Genomic DNA, 17,063 nt, shown 5'->3' with positions numbered 1-17,063 from the left:
GGAGGCTCTGCCCCATGGGGGTCTGCAGAGGGGGGACAGCTCCTGCTCAGTTCCCTCTATATGGACGCAGGTTCCTGTGGTCCTGGGGGTTGGGGACAATCCTGGGGGCCATCACTATCAAGGTCATGGCTCCTTGGCCTTTGAATCTTTAGTTCGATGCCTCAGTCTCCCCCATAGCCCCTCCACCTAGACTAGTTATGGGGGATCCCTGACCTGGAAGATTCCCATCGACCTCCAGAGCCCAACCAGTCATGGGCTTTGACTTGGGGGAAGGTCAGCTGAATGAGCCAGGCACCCCGAGTGTCAGCAGTCAACTGAAGCCCCCCTGACACAGGGTGGGTGTGACCTGCTTGAGGGAACAGCCATATGGAGGCACTTGGGGGTTGAGCAGCAGCCTGTGACCCCCTAGTTTTTCCCCAGCCCCACCTGTCCCTCTGAAGCCCAAGGGCAGGGCGGGTGGAGCTGCCCAGAGCTGTCAGGATGGTGCTGAGCCAGGCCTGTCCTGCAGACGCTCCGGCTGCCCACCGTCACCACGATTGCCGTGCCTGCTGGCTACGACTGGAGAGACATCGTCAAGTACCTCATAGACCACTTCTCCATCGAAATCACGGGCGGCCTGGGGCCCTCCTTGGGGAAGGTGAGGGGGTGGCCATACCTACCACAGAAACTAGGTTCACCCCCACATGGAGCATGACTGTGCCTGGGTCCAGGCTGAGGTCGGCAGTCATCCAAGGACCCAGGACAGCGGGGGTGTCCGGAAAGGAACATCTTTCTCCAAACCCCGGGGGTGTGTACAGGGGGAATCTGGGCCCTTCTTCCCCAGCTGGTGAGGTGCAGCACCTCCAATTCCACCCAGAATGTCCTTCCTCCTCTCTGTGGGGCAGAGCAGGCAGGAGGCCCTGTGCTCGGGTCCAGCTGTGCCCACTGAGAGGGTGATTCTGAGTGGCCTTTTCTGACCGCCACCCTGGATACCCTTCTCGAGCTCTGTGGGCTCTGCCTGGGTCTGGGAGCTCCCTGTGTGACTGGAGGAAGCTCTGGCTTCCCTGTGTCCCCTGGGTGGGAGTCCCCTCGTTGGGAGCCCACCTGGCTCTGTCCAGACCTCAGCCAGGGCCAGGTGGGGTCCTGGGTGGAGGACGACGTCTCGCCACCCTTGCCCCCCAGGTGCTGCGGATCGGCCTCCTGGGCTGCAACGCCACCCGGGAGAACGTGGACCGAGTGATTGAGGCCCTACAGGAGGCCCTGCAGCGCTGCCCCCGGAACAAGCTATGACTTGGGCACCAGGCCCTGCCCTTGGGCCCGGGGGCAGGATAGGCCCCAGCCCCAAGTGGCCCTTCTCCTTCCTAGTAGAACTCCCTGGAAATGGCCCTTTGGGCTCAGGATCCTCAGCTCCTCCCAAATGAGCTGCAGTCCCCAGGTCACTGGCCTTCTGAGAATACTCAATAAAGAACAGGTGGTCATCCATCCTCACTGTGCGGGCTGGGCTGCGGAAGAGTCTGGCAGGAAGGCACTGCTGCGCCCTGACTGCACCTTTGTTGGGGGAAGCTCACGGCAGATCCTCGCTTAGGGCTTCCCTGGGGCTAGAAGATGGGGTGTGCAGGGGCCCCAGGTCTCACACCTGCCAAACACATGGTCACACACAGCCTCCAGGGGAGCTCACAGCCGCAGGGTGACCCGTGACCTGAGTTGAGGGTGAAGGCAGAAAGCCTAGAGCACACAGCTGGGACCTGAGCCTGGGTACCTGGCCCGCAGGCCAGCGCAGGCACCAAGTCTGGGGGGGCCTCTGCCCGGCCGCCAGCAGACCCTCCAACGTGCAGCTGAGGGTGGCCTGGAGCCCCGGCCTCCCCACTCCTTGGTTTGGCTCTTGGACCTTCTGTCCATTCACTCTGCCCTCACTTGGGCCGAGCCCCCTCAGCCTCTCCCTAATTTGAAGTTTCAGACTAGGCCCACCTCTGACCTACTCTGGACCAGGGTATGCTCTGGGCAGTCAGAGCCATGCCCACATTACCCGGTCCTCACTGGTCCTCACTGGCTCTGCCCCTGTCACTCACCCAGGGCACTCGGGTAGGTCCCTGAGCAGATCAGAGGCCATCCACGCCCAGTGCTTTGGGCCACCAGGAGAGACGGGCACTGGTGGGACACTCACATGACAGCTATGGTCAGCACAGGACCTGTGAGGGCCAGAGGGTCTGAAGTCCAGAAAGCAAAGGTAGGGATGGGTGCTTTTCCAGAAGAGGCCCGAAAGCTTGGGGGCCCGAACACACAGGGCCCTGCAGGTCACCTTCACGACGTAGGCCTTTGTCCTGAGAGCAGCCCTGTCTTGGTGGGGCTTCCCCAGAAGCAGACAAGCGCCATCCAGCGGCAGGCCCCCTGAGCTCCCCATCCAGTCAGTGCACCACCTCCCACTGATTTCCATCACCACCGATCAGTTTTGTGACTGGAGTTCATATAAATGGAACCACACAGTATATTCTCTAGCCGGTCTGCTTTCCCTTCGCACTTGGTTACTGTGGGAATGCGGTGAGTCTTTGTTGCTGGGTTACCATTGCATTGCATGGATTTATCAAAATTGGTGCATCACCTGCTGCTGATGGACCCCTGGGTGATTTCCAACTGGGGGCTATTATGAATACGGAGGTAATGACCATTCTTAGACAGGCTTTATGTGGACACCTATTCATTTCTCTTGGGTAAATACCTAGAGTGGAATTATGGGTCACACGGTAAGGACAGGTTTAACTTTGTAAGGCGCTGCTACCATGTCCTCAGAGGTGGTTGCAACCTTTTACATTCTCACCAGAGTGGAGGAGAGTTCCTGTTGCTCCACACTCTCACCATCACTTGGCGTTCTTTTCCCCCCAGTGCGTGTGAAATTGAATCTACTTTGATTTTATTATGCATTTCCCTGATGATTGATGGTGTTGAGCATCTTTTCATGTGTTTATTGGCCATTCATGTATTTCCTTTTGAGGAGTGTCAGCCCAAGGGTTTTGCTCACATTATTTGATGTTATCTTCTTATTGTCAACTTGTGATAGTTATTCGATAGGTTCTGGATACTGTCAGACACGCTGCTATGAGCATTTTCTCCTAATCTGTGGCTTACCTGCACTCATATCGTGTCTTTCAAAGAGCAGATATTTTAAATGTTGATGAAGTCCGAGTGTTTTCTTTTATGGTCTGTGCTGTTTGGATGCTGTCCAGGAAACATTTGCCTACTTTGTGATCCTAAAGATATCTTACCATGTTTCTTCTAGAAGCACTGGTGTCAGCTTTGATGTGTAGGTTTATGATCCACGTCATCTTAATTTTGAGATGGAGTGGAGAATGGGTCAAGGTACAATTTCACCCACTCTGACCAGACTTCCCTTCCCCATCTAATTAATGGACTTGACCACTCTGTCAGCTGACCACATGCATAGGTCTGCTCTGGTCTCTCCATTCTGTGTTGTTGTATTTAGTTATCCTCACATTAGCGCCACACTGTCTTAATTAGCGCAGCTTCCTAGTATGTCTAAAGTCAGGTGGTTTGAATCCTCCAATTTTGTTATTTCAAAATTGTTTCTCCTGTCAGAGAGCCTTTGAATTTCTATGCAAATTCTAGACTTGTCTTATCTAGAGTGTGTTGGAGTTTTGATGGAATGGCACTAAATCTATGTATCAAGTTACGTACAATGGAAAGCATCAAAATATTATAAATTTTTAATTTAAAAATTCTAAAGACCTAAACATTAATTTGGATCGCTTGAGATCATATGTAGCGCTGTTTCTAGTTTTGAGTGTGGAAGTCTCACATAGCCTTTGTTAGATATATTTCTGCATGTGTGATATTTTTATGCTATTGTTAATGGTATTTTTAAATTTTTATTTCCAGTGGTTTACTTGTAATATATAGAAATACAGTTCACTTTCCTCTATTCACCTTGTATCTCTTGACTTGTTAAATTAACAAGTCTGGTAGTTTCTTTGTGAATTCCTTAAGGTTTTCTATGTACATAATCAAGTTGTCTATGAATAATGACAGTTTTACTTCTTCTTTTCCAATATCCATGCCTTTTACTTATGTTTTCCTGCTTCATTGCAAGGACCTATAGCACGGAGCTCGTGGTGGGCACACAGTGGCCTGGGTTCTGTGGTCGGGCCCATCCTCTGCGGGGCCCATGTCGTACCAGACACTGTGCTTTGAACAGTGAACTATTGTTCTCTGCTGCAGAACCTCGGCTTCCATGCTAGGGTTTTCCAGGGACGCCACGTGGTGCCCGTTCTCCCTGGGGACCCCAGCCCGTGAACCTGCTGGACAGCCAATCTGTGCTTTGACCCACTCAGAACTCACTGTCTCCGAGCCAGCCAACAAATGGACTTCCCAAGGAGGTAACCGCATCTCCAAGATCCAGTGAGGCTGCAGGCCCCATCCTTGTGCTTGTGGTAGGTGGGCAGGTACAAGGACTCTTGCTATTCCCTGGGAGTGCATTAATTTATTCCAGATCAGACACGTAGTATTTCACCTCACGGAGTGGCATTTGACACAGATGGGACGAGTCCTCAGATCCAGAAACTCAGTTTTCAGAGTCTTGACGGCACCACGCAGGTGGATGGACACAAGAAGCACATGCCCCTTACCCCTGGAGATGAGGCAGCTGCTCCCAGGGGCCCACTGTCCTGCACTCTTAGACTCCCATGAGGCCACCCACCCCGGACAAAGTCCCTCCACGACCCACCACCCGCCTCAAGGTGAAGGCCTCTGCCCGTGTCCCAGGAGCCTCCGTGGGGCAGTGTAGCAGCGGCAGAGCCCAGGCACCCACTCAGCTGTCCTCGCCGCCCAGGGTCTTGGTCTTCCGGAATATGCTCTGCATGGCCGAGATCCGGTCCTTATCCTGGATGTGGAAGACCTGGAACTGCGGGCAGGGCAGGACAGAGGGGTCACAGAGACATCTGGGAGTCCATCACTGGGCCCCAGACACAGCATGGGACAACACCTGTCCCTGACCACTGGGCTTCCTGCCTCTGGGTCTCACCTGGACAGTCCTCCCTGCAGCTGGACCTGCCTAGGGCCTTCCTCACACCCAGGTGTCCCTGGATGGCCTGACACCAAGGAGGCCTGGGCAGGTGCTTGCTGAGGCCTGAATGTGGGTTACCCTTCCCGCTACCATCACTCCGTGTCCCTGAGTGTACCCTGGAAGGGGACATGTTGGCTCTTTGGCATGAAGGTGGGGATGGCCCTTGGGGGAGGAGCAGGAGGAGGCTCCCAGGGACGGGGGAAGGGAGGGTCAGCAGAGCTGGTGGAACCTTGGGGCTTGAGAGGGGCAGCTGGTGGAGCAGACAGGCACCCCCTAAATGCCAAGGGACGTGGCATGGGACTGCTGGGTCCAGGGAATCTGCTGATGAGGCCCACAGAGGCCACACCCCTTCAGGAGGAATGGAGCCGATGGTAGCTGCTGGGGCTCTGAGTGCTCTCACTGTGGGTTTGGGTGGTTCTGGGGGGAACAGGGGCAGGCTTGGGCATGCTTCCCTACTTCCGAGACAGCAGTCCTGGGCCTGTGGGGCCACTGGTGGGCAGGGGGCAATCATGGCCTATCTGACCCCAATGTCACATCCTTTCCTGACAGAAGCTGTCTAGAGGCCTGACCTGACCCAACCTCCTTGCTCAAGCTCCTGACCCTGGGCAGAGGTCTGCCCAAGGCCCCCTCAACTGTCTGTGCCCACCTTGTCCAGCAGGACATCAAAGTAGGCGGTGGCCCAGTAGGTGGGGTCGCTGGCGGGCAGCTGCAGGAGCGCCTTGACCCCGTGGCCGATGCGCGGCGGGGGGCTGCGGCCCAGGTGGGTGACGTGGATGCGCAGGGACGCCTCGGGCTGGCTGGCGAAGTGCTCCACGCGCTGGTAGAGGGCATTGAGGTCCAGGCTGGTGTCCTGCAGCAGGTTGTGCTCGGGGTGGAGGAAGTGGGGCAGGTTCCTGGTGGCCAAGCAGCACAGCAGCACCACGAGCAGGCGGTACACAGCGCCCTGCAGCTCCGCCCAGTCCTCGGGCGCCGGGAAGAGCACCGAGGCCCAGAGCAGCACAGCCTTTGGGAAGACAGTGGGTCAGGCCTTGGGGACGGGATGTGGACGGACCCTCCAGCGCCCCCCCTCCTCACCCCACTCCCAGAAGACTCTGCCCACAGGCACTTTCCCCCCACTCTTTACACCTCCCCTGGGTGCCCCAGCGTGAGTCCTAGACCCTTCCCACCTGCTGTGCCCACCATGGTGCCTCCCTTGACTCCCAGGGGCAGGAGGGCACTGCAGCTGAGCAGGTCCCCACCCAGCATCCTCTCCATGCCTCCCTGGCACCCCGACGCCAGCCACCAAGATCCTTCTGAGGGGATTTGAGGCTCCTACCCACCCTCTGGCCCTTTCCTCACGCCCCACTCCCACTGAACTCCTACTCATGCCCTATTGCTCCACCCTAAGGGCCCCACTCCATGACATTCCCTGCCCTAGTCTGTGTGCCCAGGACTCCTGGGCCCAGAATATGTCTGAAATCCACAATTAGACTTATCTGGCTGCCCTCCCACCCCTGGTCCTGAGTCCCCTCTCCTTTTGCTTTACCTGCCCCTCTCCTCTGCCATCCCATCACCCCTACTTCACTGCAGGAGCCACCCTGTGTCAGACTCCAAAGGACCCCCTCAGAAGTTGGCACCCCCTCAGGGGGTGGGATGGAGTTCTGAGAGGGACGGTGAGTGGCTTGAGGTCGCACGGGGACTCCTGGTAGAGTTTCTTCTGCACCAGGGTGGACCACGTCTCTTAACCCTCGACCCGTGTCATGGAGCAGCATTCTGAGGCCTTGCACTGCCCACTCCGGGCAGAGACCCCAAGACTCCATGGCCCCACCCACTTCCCCTGCACCACCCTGTGAGCTCCTGCCCCTACTTTTCCAGCGCCTGGCAGTACCCAGCCCTAGGAGGACACTGTTCCAGTGCTGTCACGGAGCCACTGGGCAGCAGAGGAGGGGTGCCAGGGCCGGGCTGGCTCCACTCAGAGAGGGAGTCCCGGCCGGTAACATTCACAGACTCCAGGCCGGAGGACAGAGGTCTCCCAGGGCTGACACGAGCTGGTGGGCAGGCTGGCTGTGTGCCACCCAACTCAAAGGGCCAGGAGAACCCCCGGGGTCACCAGCCCTGGGATGGCAAAGGCGGGTCTGAGGTGCCACCGCACTCAGCAGCCAGATGTCACTGTGAGCCTGGGCCTCTGGGAACCCGGCACGGCCTCAGAAGCCTCTGACTCAGAGCTTGCTCCAGGCTGTGCATCGGTCAGAGCCGGCCCAAGGGCCCAACCTGGGGCCCCCTGCCCCGGGCCTCTGGTTATAGACAAAGGCCCAGCAGAGTGGGAACAGGGCTCCTAAGCCCCCCACACGTACCTTCAGGTGATCAAAGGTGAGGCCGGGGCTCTGGCCGCTGTCGCACCAGCTCTCATGGTTGACCCGGTCCAGGATGGAGAGGCTGTCCAGGCGGTGGCCCGGCAGGGAGCCCAGTGCGCTAAGCAGCCTGGTGAGCAGGTAGTCCATGGAGACCCTGGGAGCCCAGACAGACACACCACTCGTGGTCGGCATCTCGGCCTCAGCCAGGTGTCGTGGCACCCTGCATCCACAGCGTATCCCCAGAAAAGAAAGCCTCCCCAGGATGGGCAGCTCCTGAGCCCCAGGGGACAGCCCAGACCTTGGCAGAGGCTGGTGGGAGGCACGCAGCCGGGCTTCATGCATGTTTCAGGAATGGCATGCAGAGGGCTGTCTAGTGTGAAATGTCTGGTTTACACATAGACACAGAGCACGGAGGGACATGGGGAGCCTCTGGGCTAGCCAAGCCTTTTTATGGGGACTGGAAGGTGCCACTCTCAGCAGCCCAGGGTGGAGCAGCTGAGGTTTCTGGTTCCTGGCAGGGGTGTGGGAGGAGCCACCGCAGCCTGGCAGGTATGATGTCTTCATTCCATGCCCCACTCTGGCAGCCACCCTCTACCGGGCACCTTCAGACCACAAAGGGGCTCAGAATCTTGCCCCCAGCAGTGCCCACAGCACAGGGCACACCAGAGGCACTAGCTGTGTGCTTGCTGGGTGATTGAGGGTGGGATCTGGGCATGGTGCCCTCAGGTTCCCCACTCTGTGTGCAGTCTCAACACTGGACGGTCAACTGCCCCCTGAGTCTGTGGTGGGCAGAGCACAGGAAAGGCCATTTACTTGCAAAAGATGACTGCTCAGCCCAGCCCTTCCCCTTTCTCAGCAGCCAGCGTCATCACTAGCCTGAACACAGCCCCTGCTCTGTGCAAAGATGGGCCAGGTGGGTGGGGTGGCTCCCAGGTGCTCTACTGAGCCTTTCTGAGCAGCAGAAAACCACAAAAAGGCATAACCAGTTTTACAAACATCACCCACCTGCACACTTCACCCCGGACATGAGAGCTGGCAGGTGGGTCACCCTGGCCAAGTCATTGTGACCTGTGTGCCCGCTGCAGTTAAGCAAAGTAGATCCCAATGGGGTTCGCCGGGCCCTGGTGTGGGGTCTGCAGGGAGCTCAGTCTCTGCCCTGTGCCCCCCACCCTCCCGCCCTGGCCAAGTCATTGTGACCTGTGTGCCCGCTGCAGTTAAGCAAAGATCCCAATGGGGTTCGCCGGGCCCTGGTGTGGGGTCTGCAGGGAGCTCAGTCTCTGCCCTGTGCCCCCCACTCCCTCCCGCCCTCCCACAGAACCTTCTCGGGCTCCCTTCCCAGCAGATGCCACCCTCCCCGAGATCGCTGGGCTCCTCGGCCAGGCCAGGGAGAGGACATCACAACTAAATACCTTGGATGGGGACTCCTGGGAGCGGGGACACTAATCGGGAAGAGCAGCCCAGAAGGAGTGAAGCCCCAGTGCTACTTTGTCTCATTAGACCCTGACCACCCTCCCAGCTGCTCCTGGAACCTGCCGGGCCCTGGACAAGCCACCTGACCTCTTTGCTGCTTTCGTGCACTGGGCTGGTCATGAAGGGTTCCACCACACAGCCCACTCCCCAAAGCTCGGAGGGGTACCCTGAATTCCCCGGACACTCCTGTCACCTCTGTGTGGTAGAGATGTCCACGGAGCAGCGGGGTGTGACCCCTTCCTGCCCACTCCCCAGGACCCCACTGACCCAGGAGGTGCCTCCTACCTCCAGAGCTGGGCGCTGGCGGGCACCAGGGCCACCTCTTGGCTGATGATCCTTTTCAAGCTGCCTTCAGGGAACCCGGGCGCCCGCTGGGCCCCCTCCAGGACAGGCACCCTGTGCTTCCACCGCACCACGGGCACCACGTTGAAGCGGATTGTCCTCCAGCCACTGGACACCAGCAGCGACAGGTGAAGCTCCTCCTCCCGCAGGCTGTCCGCCTTCAGAGAACCTGCAATGACCGCCCTGCTGGCCCCTCATCCGTGCCTAACCCTGCCTTCCCAAGACACTCCTTGGCCCTCACCTGCAGCCCTGTCGGCCCCACCCAGCCCACACCTGCAGGCCCCTCCATCCCCCAACACCTGTACCAACCCGGAACCTCAGCCAGGCGTGGGGCTGACCCAGCAGGTGCCTGCACAACTGTTATGGGCAGAATTGTGTCCTCTCAACCCCCAGCAGCACAGACTGTGATTGTATGTGGAGATGGGGGTCTTAAAAAAGGTGAAGCGAAATGAGGCCATCAGGGTGGGTGCTAATCTGATACGTCTGGTCCTTATGGATGAGATGCCAGGGAATCCCACCCAGAGAAGAAGCCATGTGAGAACTGGCCAGAGGCCTCAGGAGAAACCAACTCTGCCCACCCCGTGGCCTTGGACTTCCAGCCTAAATTTAAGTTGTTTAAGCGCCTGGCTGTGGTATCTGTTCCCACAACCCAGCGGCTGACTCGTGCAGTGTGGATGCACTGAGGCTTCCCCATGGGCACCTCCCCAGGCCCTCCTGACCCGGGTTCTGTTCCACCCCATGGCCATGTCCCCTGCAGCCCTCTCTGCTGGAGGAGGGGCAGCAGCAGCTGCCCAGGCTGGGCCAGGAGAGGCCACAACCCCAAGAGGAGCAGGTCTGCCTCAGGACAGGGCCCTCGGCCAGTGGTCCTGGCCACTGCCCCATTGGCTGGGTCCAAGGGCCCCACCGGCCCAACCCTCCCCCCCAGGTGGTTCTGAGACCTGCCCCTCTCTCAAGGAGGAAGGTCAGGAGGGCTCTAACACTTCTCTCTGAGTGGCTTGTCTGCCGGCTCAGACACCCCTCACGGGAGGGGCTGGGAAGTGAAGGACAAGTCTGCTCAGAAGGGAATGAACAATGCCCCAGAAGGCCTGGGGTTTGGAGGAGCAGGCTTGGTGTCCAGCATCCAGGAGGCCCTCCCTGAAGGCTCACAGTGGACAAGCCTGGCTGCCCTAAATTCCACTGGCATCTGGGGGGTAGGGGAGACAGAACATTCCAGCAAAAATGCTTCCCGATCCCCTTCCCACTCAGGCCCCATGGGGCCCAGCCCAGAGCCTACTCCCCTACACAGAGTCCCCAGACCACCCAGAAGGGACGTTCCATGGGGTCATGGGACTGGGGCTCGAGAGGTGGGGGATACTGGCACACTGGCCTTCTCCCTCCGTTGTCCTTCCCCCTGTCCTACCACACACAGTCTGCCCCGGAGAGTCCAGGGCCCTGGGGGGTCCTCCAGAAAGGACCCAGGACCCCATCTGTATACCCCTCCTCCTAATCTCCTGCAGGGCAGCTCTTGGGCCACCTCCTGGGACCCAGCCCAGGGCTGGTCCTGTCCCTGCCACCTGGGCTACTCCATCCCCTGAATGGGCCTCAGTTTTCCCATCAGTAAAAGGGAGAGAGGGGTTCTGTGATCCCCAGTCCCTCCCTTTTAGCATTTGAGGCACCTGTCATGCAAAGCCACAGATGACTTCATTTCCTTAGCTACCGCTGGTCACACAGTTTGTCCATGAACTGGTGGCTTGGAAGGTAGCCAGCCACACCTGCCACCCATCCCAGCCACTCCCCACCAGTCTGGCCTGGTGTCACAGTTCTCAGGGGCTCCCAGGGTGGGGTTGGGGGTGGGGTGGACAGCCTGAGCCTTGTCACCTGCAGCTGCACACTTCCTTTTAAGGGAGGTGTCAGGAAGCAATGTTTGGAATTTTCCTGCATGCAGGTGGCCAGCCCCTGGGTGTGGCTGCCTTCTCAGCCAGAATGAGGGGACTGGGGAAGGTGAGGAGGGGCCTGGCAGCCTAGAATGTGCCTGAAGGACCCCGGGCTGGGCAGAGCCTTGTGCTCAACCAATTGGTGGGTCTGTCCCCTAGGCAGGACGGAGGGCCTGAAGGTGACAGGACCAGGTGGGAACAGCCAGGCTAGGTCTCAGAAGAAGACAGAAGGGCCTTGCCAGTGCTGCCTTCGATAATTGGAAGGTTCAGAGATGGTCAGCTAAGATGTCTGCAGGCAGGGCTTTAGGAGCAGCTAATGACAGGCCCGGCCACCCTGTGAGGGCAGTGTCTGTCATCAGCCCGAGATGAGGGCCAACTGCCCAGGTCACCAGCCAGGTCTGGGGAGGGACTGGGATGGGAAGTCACACCTCCTGTGTTACAAGTCTATCCAGGAGCCTGGCCTCCTTCTGAATCTTTATGTCAGCATGGAGAAGGATGCCCGGCTTCCCTAGAACCCACAGGAAGAAGGTTGGTCCTGTGGGCTGCCCCGATGGCTAAGGTCACCATGTCACCAGGTGGGCCGGAGCCTGGATTGCAGCCAGACCTGGGCTCCACACCTGGGCAGCCTGGGGCAGGTCCCCGTCTGTCAGGGGTCTTACCATCCCCACTCACGGACCTAATGGCAGATGTGAGGTCCAGACTAATACCAGGTGCAGCCACCCCCATGCGTACCTGTCCCTCCCAAGGTGGCAGGACATCTATTTCAGTCCCTAATTGCCTGTCAGGACAACCTGATGTCTTTTTCCTGACCCCCAGGAAGATGGACTTCCTCACCCCGGGCCCCACTGTCCTGGGCCCTGTACAACCCGCACCTGTGCTTCTAGCCCCTCACAGTCCTGGGGAGCAGGGAGCCTGCCACTCCTGGCCCTGCCCACCTTGAGTGGGCCACCATCCAGACCACATCAACAAGGCACCAGAGGAGAGACTGAGGCCAGACCCCTGGCTCATCTGAAGGTACCTGCCACAGATCCCACTTGGGGCTCAATTAGCAACTGGGCCATAAGTTGAACCAGTCCTGTGCACACATGTGCATGTATGCACACACCCACACTCACATGTGTGCACACTCACACATGTACATGCCTTCACAATCCCACAGTCACACACACACACACACACACACACACACACACACAGTGTCCTGTCCCAGTGCAATGTGACCAGAGGCTGGAAGTGAGGACAGCTGGGAGGACTGTCAGGTCCAGCTGGGACTGACAACAGAACTGCATCAGGGACCCTCCTGAAGCAAATCAGCTGGAAAACAGCACACTGGTCATAGTTTCCAGCCGCTTACAAAGTAGCATCCATTAAAATGTTACTATCACTATCAATATCACCATGTAAAACTCAAATAACGTGAAACACGTCTTCTTAGAACACAGAGCGATGTCCCCCAACTCATATGCCCCTGACACACAACTGAGCACTCACACAGGTGTGCGTGCACACACCACCATCACACGTACGCACTCATTCATGCACAGAGAGCTTGCCCACTACCTGGCGTGATGAGGCCATGGTGCTTGCAGTGCACGATGGCAGCCACCAGAAGGTCCTTGAGGACGTGCAGGACCTTGCTGGGCACAATGTGGCCGCAGCACTTGGCGCTGCTGTTCAAGGAGGCGGTGAAGACGTCGTCAGTCACCCACTGCTCCAAGCCGGCCCCTTCTCTAGGGACACCCAGGCGGCAGGTCACGGGGCCATCGCCCATCTCGCTGGCCCCTGGCTCCTCACTCAGGAGGGCTTCAGCGTCCACCCTCAGGGGCACCTCCATGTCCACTGGGCTGTCCGAGGAGCGCAGGGCAAACTGCAAGGCCTCCAGGTCTCGGGAGTAATCCACAAGGAAGCGGGGGTCCTGGGCATGCACGCGCTCCAGCACGGTGAGCAGCACGTTCTCTGCACGTTGGTAGTCCTGCGCTCGGGATGCCTCCCGCGAGCGGATGGCCTGCAGGTAGTGGTGCCACAGGGGCACCTGCACGGCCATGGCTGGGGCCAGGGCAGAGGACATAGCCCTGGAGGGGCTGTGCCGAAGCCGGGAGGAGGCACCTGCCCAGATGAGGAGCAGGTCCGCAGGTGGGGCACCAGCTCCCCGCAGAGCAGAATTCCAGAGTGATGTGGGGTGCAGCAGGTTAAATAGCTGAACCTGGCCCAAGCCTTTGAAGTGAGGGTGAGTCAGTCATCAACAATTAGGAATGCCACAGGAGCAGGCAGAGAGGGGGCCTGGTTACAGGGGGAGGGGCCTCGCTGGGCAGCACCCTCTCTCACACTGCCTCAGCCTCTCGGCCAAGGCACATTCAAGCTGAGACTCCCACCCTCCTGGGCCTGGCTTCCCCCTACCCCCACCCCGCTACTGTGCTGTCCCTAGAGGTGGGGGCCTGTTTTTGTTCCCCCTCCCACCCTTATCCCAGTGGCAGCAGCCTCGGGGTCTCTGTGACATCACCCCCCCACCACCACCACCCCACTAGATTGCTGTTTGGACACAAGATATCCCCTTTTGCTGAGATGTGAAAGGGCAGGCAGGGCCCCAGGAATGCCACAGGAGCAGGCAGAGAGGGGGCCTGGTTACAGGGGGAGGGGCCTCGCTGGGCAGCACCCTCTCTCACACTGCCTCAGCCTCTCGGCCAAGGCACATTCAAGCTGAGACTCCCACCCTCCTGGGCCTGGCTTCCCCCTACCCCCACCCCGCTACTGTGCTGTCCCTAGAGGTGGGGGCCTGTTTTTGTTCCCCCTCCCACCCTTATCCCAGTGGCAGCAGCCTCGGGGTCTCTGTGACATCACCCCCCCCACCACCACCACCCCACTAGATTGCTGTTTGGACACAAGATATCCCCTTTTGCTGAGATGTGAAAGGGCAGGCAGGGCCCCCTGAGTGTGGAGGCCTGTCTCTGGGGCCACCACCTCCCAGCCGTCTCTCTCTGAGGCATCCTGAAAGCAACCGGCCTCAGGCCAGAGCTGGGGACTGCATGTCCATAGTAACCTGAGCATTCCCTCAGGCACCTGTGCCCCCACCTGGAAGCTGGGAACTTCAAACTTGGGGCCCATCAAAGTCCAGGTGTGAATCCTGCCCCTTGCTCCTGCAAGGCCTGTGTCCAGTGCCCCCTGCTGCCCACCACCAGCCTTGGGCCCTCAAGTTGCCTGTCCCCCACCCTACCTGGCCTTCAGCTTGAGAAAAGTACCCACCTGGGCCTGGAGCTGGAGTGAGTCTGGTTCTAGGGGAAGTCTCCTTGGCTCCACCTCTTGGGCCTGAAAAGCCCCGCCCTGCCAGCCCCTCCAGCACCTGTGCTGGGCACCCTGCCCAGCCCAACTGCCTCTCTGCTCAGGGCTGAGCAAGTCCCAACCAGCAGGTGGGAGCCGCCCTATGACCCTTGGCCCCTCCAGGCTGGCCGTGTGCATCAGGTACCCCCCACACCCCCCTCCCTGCGTCCCCTGGAGCTTCTGTAAACAGCAAAAGTGGAGATGGCTCCATGGAGAAGGCTGACAGCTATCGCAAACATGCCCCCACACCCCCGCAGCCCACCCCGGAGCTGCGTGCCTGAGTCAGATTGTGTGCCTGAGTCAGAGCTGTGGGCAGAACCGGATCCAAGGCACTCACTTCCTGGTGCTTGGAAGCCCTTCTGTGGAGTTGCAGCCCCAGTGAATGGGTCTCTGCTTCCATGCCTCCTAGGACGGGGAGCTCCCCACCTGACCGGGGAGCCCACGACACAAACAAGACAGATTTCCCTCCTCAAACCTGGCCCAGCCCTGTCCTTGGGGGTTGCCCAGAGCATTCTGCCCCTCCCCCAGGGCTGCTGCTCGGACCTCACATAACACCTGCACCCCGATCTTTTCCCTGCACACACTGCTTTGCATGCCCCCCTGTCTCCAGGGGACTCTGGCCTAGAGGGAGGGGCGTGGCTGCAGGGGAGCTGGTCCTGCAGCCCTCATCCTGACTCTCAGTCTTGGGTCCTGTTCCTGTAGTGGCTTCCCTTGTCTGCGAGTGGGATTCTCGGGATTCTTGGGATTCTCACGTTCCTCCACTTTCCCAGGAATCTTACAGCTGTCTCTGAACTTGCCCAGGGGACCAATGGACCCGTCTACCCAAAGCGCCCAGGGCTCTGAGTCAGGACAAGCTCCAGCTCCACACCCCCCAGCTGCCCATCAGGAGACAGTGGAGCAGGGGTCCTCCCCGCTAGGCGAGGGGAGGAGAGGAGGGTAGTGGCCCTGTGAGCACTGGCAGTTGGGAGGGGGACTAAATCAGAGGGTCACACTGTCAGACACTGTCTCCCTGGGTGGGGAATGGTCCTCAGTGTGTCCTGGAGCCCACATGAAGGTGGCCACAGGCACTTGGACAAGGCCTTGGAGCTGTGGACAGGTGAAGGCCAGGAAGATGGTCATAAGCTGCACCTGGACCAGGCAGGGCAGAGCAGGGAGGATGGGGCTGCTGGCACAGGAGATGCAGGTGCCCACTCGCCTGGGAAGCTTTTGGCCAGAGACCTGCAGGCCACAGCCCAGGCCCAGCACCCTGAGAGCCCAGCAGGGTGGTGTGGTGAGTGAGGGGAGCAGGACCCGGTGTGGGCTTATCAGACACGTTCCATCGTTCCATGGGGGCCTTGGTGGCTCAGGAAGGGGATTGCTCGAGGCTCACACAACAACTTCGATTGCATGTTTGTCCAGCTTCCACCTCCATGTAATTCAGGGCGAGAGCACAGATCCTGTATTTCAGGAATGCCCAGAGGTGCTGGCCAGAGGGCGGGAGGGGCCTTCCACCCAAACCCCCGCGTCTCAGCACCCGGTGAGGAGTGAAAATCCCTATGTGGTGGTGAGGGGCTTGCTGAGAGGGTAAGCCAGGCCCCTCCGGGAGGAGTCCCAGGCCCCGATGTGACACAGCCGGCACTGGCCTGCCTCCTCCTCCCACAGAGACCCAGTCCTGGGCGTGCCCATCTCCTCCACCCCTGCCGCTCCTTCAAGGCAGGAAACAGGCAGGACTAGGTGTGGAAGGAGGTGCCGGGACATCTAACCCCAAGGTTAATGGAGAGGCTGGCGAAGCAGGAAGACCCTTCCTTACAGAACATGGGCTGGGGTTGTGAGGGTAAGTCTGTCTGGTGGGGGCTGTCCAGCTGTTTGTAGACGCTCAGGGCCACCGAAGGAGAAGCAGGTATGTGGCCGACCAGCATTGTCCTCAGGGAGGTGCCTGCCCTCGGACCCTGGCAGAAGCAAGTGAGGAGCAGACAGCTGAGCCGTGGAGATTTTCAAAGCAGGAAGGAGACCAGCGGCAGCCGCAGCCAGGACAGGGGTGTGCAGGGGCCTCTGGGGACAGGAAAGCTCCAAGGGGCCTCCGCACGGGGCTGGGAAAGGGTGGTGTGGAGAAGGGGCTCGAGTGGGCGTGGCCCTGAGTGGGGCCACACAGAGCAGCCAGCTCTGTCATCAGGGGCCATTCCGTCAGCACAGGGCCAGACCGGAGCCCCCCCAACCCTCCCCCGGAGGGTGGAATCCATCGCACAGCCTGGACTCGGGAACCCACTAGACCTCCTCTGTGGCTGCCATGTGTGGGAGAAGATCCAGCCCCTGGTGCTGCAGGCAGGGTTGGAATATTTGGGGTTTGTTTGGTTTTTTATTGTGACAAATAAACATAAGAAAATTTATCATCTTACCATTTAACTGTACAATTTGTTGTAATGTACCCCGCGAATCACACAAGGACACCTCAAGAAGTCGAATTAAGGAGTCACATTTATTGCAAATCTGGGACTGTGAGGGGGCATTTCGCTTTCCCAGATCTTATAGTGATAAGATGACCGCAACACCAGATTTATATATGCAAAAATCACAAAGGTATTGATTACATCCCAGGGTTTGGAATGAGGACCCTGGTTTGCACAAAGCAGTTACAGAAGCGAGATTGAGCCGATTAGT

The 17,063-nt window shown here is 59.0% G+C and overlaps 2 protein-coding genes across 4 annotated transcripts in view; one reads left to right on the top strand and one right to left on the bottom strand.

Annotated features, from left to right (window-relative positions):
• AGXT (alanine-glyoxylate aminotransferase) overlaps positions 1–3,147 on the top strand; it is an 11,581-nt gene extending 8,434 nt beyond the window's left edge. The window contains exons 10-11 of the mRNA XM_005857700.2: positions 509–637; positions 1,162–3,147. Coding sequence (XP_005857762.1) covers positions 509–637; positions 1,162–1,269 — 237 coding nt within the window. The 3' untranslated portion in view covers positions 1,270–3,147. The remainder of the gene's footprint in view (positions 1–508; positions 638–1,161) is intronic.
• Positions 3,148–3,683: 536 nt separating this feature from the next.
• On the bottom strand, positions 3,684–14,569 carry LOC102242999 (chromosome unknown open reading frame, human C2orf54). 3 transcript variants are annotated; one of them, XM_005857698.2, is made up of 6 exons: positions 14,352–14,569; positions 12,672–13,325; positions 9,142–9,367; positions 7,387–7,540; positions 5,700–6,056; positions 3,684–4,891 (listed from the first exon to the last, which is right to left on the bottom strand). In XM_005857698.2, the coding sequence occupies exons 2-6, from the start codon at positions 13,177–13,179 to the stop codon at positions 4,799–4,801; spliced, it is 1,338 nt and encodes a 445-aa protein (XP_005857760.1). In that variant the 5' UTR covers positions 13,180–13,325; positions 14,352–14,569; the 3' UTR covers positions 3,684–4,798. The 3 variants fall into 3 exon arrangements, with proteins under 3 accessions (XP_005857760.1, XP_005857761.1, XP_014402235.1); XM_005857699.2 differs by lacking the exon at positions 14,352–14,569 and having other exon boundaries at positions 12,672–13,687; XM_014546749.1 differs by lacking the exons at positions 7,387–7,540; positions 14,352–14,569 and having other exon boundaries at positions 12,672–13,687.
• Positions 14,570–17,063: the final 2,494 nt, after the last annotated feature.

Source organism: Myotis brandtii, unplaced genomic scaffold (assembly GCF_000412655.1).
Source record: "Myotis brandtii unplaced genomic scaffold, ASM41265v1 scaffold112, whole genome shotgun sequence".
Classification (NCBI taxonomy): domain Eukaryota; kingdom Metazoa; phylum Chordata; class Mammalia; order Chiroptera; family Vespertilionidae; genus Myotis; species Myotis brandtii.
This window is presented reverse-complemented; position numbering and strand designations above follow the sequence as displayed.